The sequence below is a fragment of the Nelumbo lutea genome, chromosome 4, assembly GCF_056320005.1.
Source record: "Nelumbo lutea isolate HS-2025 chromosome 4, American lotus-T2T, whole genome shotgun sequence".
Lineage (NCBI taxonomy): Eukaryota > Viridiplantae > Streptophyta > Magnoliopsida > Proteales > Nelumbonaceae > Nelumbo > Nelumbo lutea.
This window is the reverse complement of record NC_142687.1, coordinates 90,745,210-90,754,868: the sequence shown is the minus strand read 5'-3', so window position 1 is coordinate 90,754,868 and position 9,659 is coordinate 90,745,210. Positions and strand designations below refer to the sequence as shown.

Sequence of the window (9,659 nt, the reverse complement as noted above, 5' to 3'; positions counted from 1 at the left end):
CAACCTAATCCAAGCCGAATGAAATATCATTTTTTTTTAATATAATCTAACAATCATGCTAGTATAAGTTCAAATTAAAATTACAAAAATATATTAAAATAAAGAAAATATGGAACATTAAAGTCAAGGTTTTAAAATCGGACCAGATAGGGAACTATTATGGGGTCTGGTTCCCTGGTCAAATGCTTTGACCATCCAATCTGAATGGATGAGCCACTCCAACAAAAAAGTAAAAAAAAAATTAAAATTATAAAAACAAAAAATTGCAAAAAGCCATTTCCAAGTCAAATGGTTCAACCACCTGGGTCAATTTTGTTGACCAAATCAACGGTTTTTTGCCAAATAGCGGTTTTGGGTAAAACAAAATCAATCAGGTGACTGGTTCCCGATTTTTTTGGTTCAACTGTCCGGTCCAGTCTGATTTTGAAAACATTGATTAAAATCAAAGCTTCTTCACAAAATTCTTTTTTTTTTTTTTTAATTTGTTCATTTTATAGATTAATCTTCTTCACCATAGACTATTAATCTTCATGATCTCATAAAGCTCTTTTTTGCAAAACTCCCCCCACATATGTTCTGTCAACCAGTACATGTAAAACACAAAATGGTTTTTGGTTTTCGGTTCTATTGTGAAGATCTGATTTAACTCCAACTCAAACCGATAGGAGTTTGGATGAATTTATTTGGATTTATAGTCCAACCCAATTTCCATACTGGGCCATTCAAATCCAAATTGATTAGTTTCGGTTCGGATTGGATTCAACGAATAATTAGTCAATTGACACCCTTAGTGGACATGAATCAAGATTTTCACAAGTTATTCAATCGCTGTTTAAATATAACTTTAAGTCGAGTTTGAGTTCAATATATAAGCTTATTTGCTAATTGAGCCAAGCTCGAACCCAATAAAATTCAACTCATATTATTATTATTCTCTCGAGTTTGAGATGAGCCGAGATCAAACATGCAAACTTAAGTTGAGCCAAATTCAAACTCATGTTTTTGGCTCAAATCAAGGTGGAGCTCGAACTCGACCCTCATATTTTCCTGTCGAACTCCCTAATGGTGGGGAAGCCAGAAAATTCGGCACTTGGAAATAGGTGAAGCGAGATTTACCATGCCATCTGGAAAAAAACAATATATTATTGCTGATGTGGCAATTATTTTGTTTTAGAAAACAAAACTATATATTCACATTGTCCCTAAATTGTCCCTTTTCCTATCACCGACTGAATATGTAATTATTCATTGGTCTTTTTGGCTTGAATCAGTCGGGCGTCCGACCCACCAGTAATTTACACATGGACCGGGCCGACCATTGCCCTCCAAGTTGCAGAAAATACAAAAGAAATATCTCAACTGACATGAACTTGAACCTAAGAAATAATGATGTATATACTAAATAAAATAACAAACAGCCCACTACTTGTTTGCATCACCTCACCTGCTGCTGCCTGCTAGAGCTAATCAATTCCAACTTGAATTCTACCTTCAGAAGAATAAAATCAAAGCTTTTTTATTTTTTTTCCCATTCAAATTGCGTCGACACAAAAAATTAAAAATATTTGATTATTAATAAATAATTATACATGTTTGTAAGCATTCCAGAACTATATAAAGAGGCAAAGAGAAGTATAAGTAAGAAGTACTTCAGATGAACCCAAAACTCCAGATATTTTGCTGTTTTCATTTTTTCATGTTAATGGTGCGAATCCACCCATGTGAGACTAAAAGCAGACCTACTGCTTTATACCAAAAGAGAATGAGAAGTCAGAATGGATGGTCCGAAACTCCAAATTATTTGTTGGGTTTGTCCGGTTGATTCTCGACCACCCAATTCTGCAATAGAGGAGCAAAGCATATTCCCGGGAAAATGCTTTCCAAAGTTAAAGTTGAAGGCTGAATTTTCACTTTGAGGTGAAAATCTTATTTTAAATTAGAAAACGAGACAAACAAGGCCAAATGGGGTTTCTTTGCTTTTTCATTTTTTGACTTTTTAATTAGGTTCATATGATTAATGGGGGGTGTGACCCGGTGTTCTGACCGTACACGTGTCACGTTAGGTGAGGCTTCCAACGTGAGCCCTATCATGTGCACCCTTGACTTTATGCTAGAAAAAGGAAAATGGGGAATGGAATCACGCCTTTGTTGGGATCGATGGGACCCACTTGGGTTCTGCTTTGTTTGGCTTTGCTTTTACCAACTTTTAAGCCATGCCATGTAAAGCTTGAAATTTCTACGTTGGGCCAGTCTTCTCTCCAGCTATGTTTTCTCCTAAAGCACCCTCAGAAATCTTACTTTTTAACATAAAGAGTGGCTTTGTCATGCTTATCAAATTACAAAGCAAGATTTTTTGTCTTTGAAAAAACAAAAATCATACATAGAAAAAAAGCTTCACGCTCAATTTTACCTATAAATTGTGATAACTTTGATTCTCTTTCTCTCTCTTTCTGTGTTGTGGATTGGATTGGTGGAGAAAAAGGATTAGAAAATGTAGGAAAAAAGTTAGAAAAAGTGAAGATGATATACAATTTGGATGGTTGTGCTTTCTTGGGGAAAAGGGGTGGTACTGGTAGGATTCAAGAAGAAGCCTTTCACCCGAGGAATGCTTTTTAGTTTTTAACAAGTGGATTGGTGTCAGTTGGAAGTTGGGAACTTATGCTGTTGGAGCAATTGAGGTTTGAATTCATTCTCTTCTGACCACAAAAGAAGGAGAGTTTGGATGTACCGACAACAGGTTCACAATACATTGCTTGCCACATTGATCCAGTTGTACAACATCAGGAATATGAGTTGTACTTTATATCGCCGATATTTCCAGAACGTGAAAGACTTCCATAATTCCATAACTTTGGTGGAAATTCAGAGAGGGCCCTTTTTACTTTTAAATTCCATGACTTCTTTCGCCTACAAATTAATACGTAGTATGACAGTTTATCAGCTTATCTCTTTTCAAATTAACTAGAAGCAGGCCGGGCCGAGCCGAGAGAACCGGCGCCGGCTCAGTTGTCGTTCATATTTTTGTCTCTTCTGTATAAGTGGAGCTGTGGAGGTGGAGACTGGAGAGGAGTGCCTTTGGCATGTGCCGAGTCTGCCGAGTCCGCTTTGGTGGTCACAAAAATCACAATTCTCAAAAACAACCACCAACTACTCCATCGCAACTGTACATTCAGGAAAGGTGGCAGGTTCGGGTTGGGACATTGTTGGAAGCGTTTTATTGGTAGCACATATCTGCCCCGTACTGTGCCCGTGGGTGGGACCGTATGAGCCTTCCCCTCCTCGTCTTCAACTCTCCATCTGTGGGCCCCACCACCAACAGCTGTGAGCGAATCATTGCATGCCGCGCTGTGATGGCCCCCCCACTCCGGGCAGAGGCATCCAATGCGTCGTCCACGTCATCATTAACAGTGTCTCCATCGGATGATTGTAAAATGACTTGTCTGCCCCCCACCCCACAGAATGCGCCCTCAAAAACGGTTACATCCAATATGGGAAACATCACCCAATGTAAAGTACGAGAGATGTTTTCGATTTACGCTGAGATGTGTATGTAAGGCGTATTTGGGGCGCGTTCTGTTGGGAGAAGATGTGAAATCGAAGAGGTGGGTCCTCCACCGTCCGATTGGTCTGTAGTCTGTACTCCCCTGGCCTCCATGTCTCGAGGAGTCCGTGCAGGAAGTTTCCTGGAATACATCCAAATCTAAAGTTAGTCCCCATCCAATGCCCCGTGAACCAGACCAGAGCCACTTTAACGGCTAAACAAAGGCCAATATCACTTATGTCCTACCGATTTTGTCCCTTTCCCATTGGAACTCGAGCCGTTCAGTTACAAAATCTCTAGTCGCCAGCCGGTCGGTCGGTCAAATTCTTTTGGCTGCTGCAACGCTGCATTAAAGTTGATATCACCATATACGGCTTTGAATGGTGGACCCCCGCATCGTAGCTCCAAGTCTCCAGCCAGCCTCAAAAATAGACCATTGACCCGCTCCAATTGGGTACAAGTAGGCCCAATTTCTATCCGTTAGACGCCTCAACAGTGGACGGCCTTGATTCTTTGAGGAGTACAGACTTCAACCCAGTCGCGTTACACCCTAGCCAACACTTCTTAATCACCACGTTTTGTGCAAAAAATTTCGTCAATTATTTGCACCGATGAAAAGTTCCACGTGTGATCGATTCCAAAACTTTTACCTACTTGGGCTGCTCCGAGTCTGCCAAGGTTATTTCCGTAAATTCATAGCTTGCTTTCAATCGGCTCCCGTTCCGTCTATCTAACGCTTCTCCACCTCATCGAGCCAAGTCACGCGTCTTTCCGATTGACACGTCACCATGTGGACCCCCCTCATACGGACAGCTCCAGAACTGGCTATATAACCTCCTAAACCCTCATGCCACACTCCCCTCGCCTTCATCTTTTTATAGCTCCATCCCCCCCGTTCTCTCTCAAGTCTCAACTAAAACCCGATAGATTCCCGAAACGTGTGTTGTAGTAGTAAGTACCTCCCAACCGATACGATACGATACGATACAGAATCCTAGAGGAGCTTAAAGCTTGATCTCGGAGGAGACCCATCGATGCCGACGGCGGCCGGGCCTGCACCACCGTCCGATAGAATCCCGATGGGATCGACGATGCAGATGCCATCAGAGGCGTTTGCAAGGGACGCGATTATCGCTTGGTTCAGGGGAGAATTCGCGGCTGCGAACGCCATTATCGATGCGCTCTGCAACCACTTGACTCAGCTCGATACACTCTTTGGTAATGGAACCGCCAGCTACGAATCGGTGTTTGAAGCGATTCACAGGAGGCGGTTGAACTGGATCCCGATCCTCCATATGCAGAAGTACTATTCGATCGCCGACGTGACTCTCGAGCTCCGGAAAGTCGCGGCGGCGAAGACGAAGACAAAGGAGGAAGAGAGGACGCAGAGCGAAGAAGCTAGGTTTTATTTTAAGGAGAAAGAGAGCTGTAGGGAAGTTAAAGATCAGGTTCAGGAGGTGAAAAGTGATTCTGTGGAGGACTTGAAGCAGAGTAATGCTGATAAGCAGAGTGATGGTGATGCCGGTGATGAGGTAGTAGAAGAAGACTCATCTAAAGATGATTTTTCAGATCCTAAGGTTGTTGAAGGAGGTTAGTACATTTCGAACTCGAAGCATAAGAACAGAATAAATTCTAATATCTGAACCGATGATATAGGCTTAATATTAGGTTTCTTCGTTATTCATTTGGTTACGCGACTGGAAGTCGATGATCTTAAGAGTTTCTCTCTCTCTCTCTCTCTGCAAAAATCGCTTTCCTTCTTCTGAAATGAAAGCCTGCATTTAATTTTCTCCACATTTCCATATAACGAAACTTCTTATGAAAACAATCGAGTTAGAGACGGAGTTTGATCCATAGGACGAACCATAATAAATCCGAAAACTTCCCGATTCTATTAACTCGGGATTCCACACCAATTACACAACTTTACTTTAAAAGAACTGGAAAAGATCGCCGTTTTTCCGCATTCAAAATTCAATTGCCTCCGATTCTCTGGACTCCTGATTCCTGAAGTCTTCCTCAGTTTTTTTTCTATTTTTTTTTCCTTTGATTTTACGTTTATTTATTGTATTTCATTATTTTGAAAAGAAATATTTTATATTATATTTTATTTAAATAAATAAACTCGACAGAATATGGCGCGTGTACTGTGAACAACCTCGAGGTTTATGTGGTTGTTGAGCATTTCGAGGCCCGAATTAGGCCTCATCTGGTATTACAGTTATTTTGGGAAGTTGCCAATTTACCTTTTTTATTAAATAAATCACGTCGTGATGCGCGAGATCATTTATTATAGGCGGCTTGTAATCTCAGCCGTCTGATCTCAGGTTGATGCGCGTGTACCCGTTGGGTTTGTTGCCCAGCCTCTTTAACCCGTGAGCTGACCTCCACAATTTGTTGCCCGGAAAAAGTGAAATCGACTCAGATACTCGCCCCTGCCACCCCGATTCAACCCGCCTTGCCTACCGAGTTACTCAAGGTAGCTGCCTAGCCGAGGGCCTGAGAAACCAAAGAAATCCAGAACAGAGGTCAGAATCCATCCACCAGACGTTTCTGAGAAATTTGTTGCTTTACAATCATGGCGGGTCAGGAGTAAATTTAGTCGACGTTTCTTGCCCCCCCCCCCAAAAAAAAAAAAATAAATAAAAAATAGATTCTTTCTCTGGTTTGATTTTGGTTTGGTTATTACTGTTATACTGAACCTCCATTTCTGCTTTGGGTAGGATCTCATGAAGATGAGCTTCCGTTGGAGAACACTTGGTTTTGCTCCAGTGACGAAGACTGCGAGACAAGGCGTGCCAAGATCAAGATAACTAAAGGTTTCGTAGCCAAGGAGCCAGTGAAAGGGCACATGGCGAGTTCTATCTTTTCGTCATTCATTACAATTTTTTCTGTAGAGAAAATAGGGCATAGATATAATCGGAAGAGAATGGTTTAAATCTGTGAGCTGATATCTTGTAATGTGATTGTAGTTAATTGTTAATTGTGCCCTGCAGGTCAACGTTGTGAAAGGTCTGAAGGTGTATGAAGAAATCTTCACTGGGTCGGAGCTTTCTAAGCTCAATGACTTCGTAAATGAACTCCGCAGTGCTGGTCGGGATGGAGAACTCTCAGGTTGGTTCTCCCATTGGAGCTCTCCTTTCGGGAATTGTGTCATTGTTTTCACACGCTCTGTGATTAAACTTATTTCTAGTTACCACTTGTTTAGGCTGATTTAAATTGCAGATCTCCACTTTGGGAATTGATGTCCGTTTATAAGTTGCACCAAATTGTTTGGAAATGTGTTTTGCATGAAAGAGATTATGACTGTAACACATTTTCAAATTCTGGTAGTCTAATTCTATGTTATGGTGAACACAGGTGAGACGTTTATCTTGTTTAACAAGCAATTGAAGGGGAACAAGAGAGAGTTAATTCAGCTAGGAGTTCCAATTTTCGGACAGATCAAAGATGAAGCAACAAGTAAATTGCACAAGTGTAAGTCAAGACTATAGAGTTTTGATGTTCTGCATTTGCTTCTACCAAATTTTAGTTTCTCTCAGAAATCCAAGTCCTTGTAGTACTTTTCCCCCATAATATATTTTTGGAAGTCACAGCACGAGACTTTCTCTGTGTACAGGTAATATCGATCCGATCCCATCAGTTTTCCAAGCTGTTATTGATCACCTGGTTCAGTGCCGCCTCATACCAGAAAGTAGAAAACCCAATAGCTGCATCATTAACTTCTTTGACGAGGTATTGTTTTATTTTCGCTGCTTTCTCTTGTATATTATACTCAAGCTTTTTTTTATTTTACCTTACTTAAGGCTGAGTTTATTTCTCCTCAAAATGAATTTAAAATTGAGACTGAAATATTTCGGCTATTATTTCCTCCCCTGTATCTGCCAAAAAAAAAAAAAAGGTTTTCTCCCCCTTCTAATTTGTTTTCATTTAAATGATTTTCTGCCCAATTAACGCTGAAACAAAGGCAGCCTAAAGGATATAATAGGTGGAGAGCAGGATTGTTTTTCGTTTCCATCGGCGTTTTGAATCTCAATTTTGTTTTGAAGGAACCAGGAAATTTAGTTGCTCTCTTTCTCTTCGCAGGGCGAGTATTCACAACCGTACCTTAGGCCACCACATTTGGAGCAGCCTATCTCTACTCTTCTCCTTTCTGAATCCACTATGGCTTTTGGACGGGTTCTCCAAAGCGATGCCAATGGGAACTTCAAAGGTTCACTCATGCTCTCTCTTAAAGAAGGGTATGGACATTATATTCCTTTTACTCATTGCTTTACACACCGGAGACACACTACCAGATGCTAAAATAACAATCAACTCCATTAGCATATACAGCAAATGGAGGGGGAAACATCTTTACAAGCCTTGATACTTTTTAGCCTGACCGTAGTTATTCTACACCAATCAGTCTGCAATTGATTTCTCATTTTAAATTTCAATGGTAAGTTTATTTTGTACGCACATGCCCAAACCATCTCAGTCTATTCTCCTCACAATTCCCAACAAATGCACTCATCTGAGATATTATCACATGACCTGAAATTGAATCATAGATACTCCCGGTATCAACTATATTGTATTCATATCGATGCACCCAGATACAGATGGATATCCTGATTTTATAACTATGTGCCGTAATGGGTGAATATCATTGCCCTGTATCAAACATATTGTATCCATATCGATGTGTATGGATCATATCGATAAGGACAGATGCTCAACTTTAGGTTAAATATTTCTATGTACTCATAGTACACCAGGACAGTGTACATGTGCCTCTGTAACCACCTCTCTAACAGGCTGTTTTACGCAATTCTGATCTGATGAACTTGCAGATCGCTCCTAGTCATGCGAGGGAATAGCTCTGACATGGCAAGGCATGTTATATGTCCATCTTCAAATAAGAGAGTTAGCATTACATTCTTCAAGGTTCGGCTGGATACCAACCCAATTCAGACACAGGCCATTCCACCACTGACCAAGGCCATGACACTTTGGCAACCAGGAGTGCCACAGCCTTACACAATGTCCAATGGAGCGGGAGCGCTCAACGGATACGAAGGCATGGACATGGTCCCCAAATGGGGAGTTCTCCGTGCCCCTCTTGTCATGTTAGCTCCAATGCGGCCCATGGTTATGAACCCGAGAAAGATCCCACGCGGTGGTACAGGGGTGTTCTTGCCCTGGACAGTCAGCTCAAAGAAACCCACCAAACATCTCCCTCCCCGTGCACAGAAGGGAAGGCTCCTGGCACTGCCTCCGCCAATTGAAACACCAGCAGTGGAACCCATTTCCGATGCAGGAGTCACAGTTTGACCATTCTTTGTGTCTTGTTGCTTTGATAAAACCATTGGGAAGGCAGCATCAAACTTTGGCTTGACTGTTTTGGATATTAAGGAGGGTTCACATCTTATCTCATTCAAAGAACAATTAGATGCTTTGTGAGGTGGATGTTATGGCCAAATCTGTACAAATCATGGGAAAAGAATCTCTTCGTACTGCAGAGAATATATGATATAGTATAGAGATTACAGTTTTCTGTGTAGGGAATCTGTGTAGGCCTTTTTCTTTTTCTTTTTTTTTTCAGGAAGAGTAGGGATGCTTCCCATTCCTGCACCTTGCCATGGATAACCCACCATTGTAAGAGTGTTTGGAAACAATTGAGCTGAATTTTTAAGTTCTGAGGGATATGAATTTAACCCTAATAGAGGGTGGAATTTTTTATCTATTTATGTTTTTGAGTTGTGAACTTCTTTTTCAGAGGCAGGTGGAATTTCTGCTATACTTTTTGTCTTCTTTGTGTGGTGGTTAAAATGGAATCAGCTTTTAGCACCTGCGGATAATCCAGGGGGCTGGTTTACTTTAAATGGAGATAAGAAAGGGAAGCTTTAGCTTTATTTCAATCATGGCTTTTCCCTTGTGCAATTGCACTGCCACTAGATTGTTGTTCTCTTACATCAAAACAGGCATATGATGTTGCAGAAGAGCTCCAGGTTCATTGTGCCAATGATCTGTGGTTTATTAATCACATCCATTATAGATCACTCTTTTGTACTGGACCACCAGAAAGATAGATTAGATTCTTCAACTTGATAATGTCGAGTTCACCATCCCCTGC

At 41.0% G+C, this 9,659-nt stretch overlaps 1 protein-coding gene across 1 annotated transcript; it reads left to right on the top strand.

Annotated features, from left to right (window-relative positions):
* Positions 1–4,394: 4,394 nt before the first annotated feature.
* Positions 4,395–9,325, top strand: LOC148861742 (RNA demethylase ALKBH10B-like). The gene is made up of 7 exons (XM_088941812.1): positions 4,395–5,131; positions 6,265–6,395; positions 6,538–6,655; positions 6,902–7,018; positions 7,161–7,276; positions 7,628–7,782; positions 8,377–9,325. Exons 1-7 carry the CDS (start codon positions 4,576–4,578, stop codon positions 8,855–8,857), a joined length of 1,674 nt encoding a protein of 557 aa, XP_088797938.1. The 5' UTR covers positions 4,395–4,575; the 3' UTR covers positions 8,858–9,325.
* Positions 9,326–9,659: the final 334 nt, after the last annotated feature.

What these genes read in the sequence shown, in the direction of transcription:
- LOC148861742 (XM_088941812.1), top strand. Translation starts at nt 4,576, where the DNA reads ATGCCGACGGCGGCCGGGCCTGCACCACCGTCCGATAGAATCCCGATG. An exon ending in AGCCAGTGAAAGGGCACATG is followed by an intron (nt 6,396 to 6,537) that starts GCGAGTTCTATC and finishes TGTGCCCTGCAG; the next exon opens with GTCAACGTTGTGAAAGGTCT. An exon ending in TCGGGATGGAGAACTCTCAG is followed by an intron (nt 6,656 to 6,901) that starts GTTGGTTCTCCC and finishes TGGTGAACACAG; the next exon opens with GTGAGACGTTTATCTTGTTT.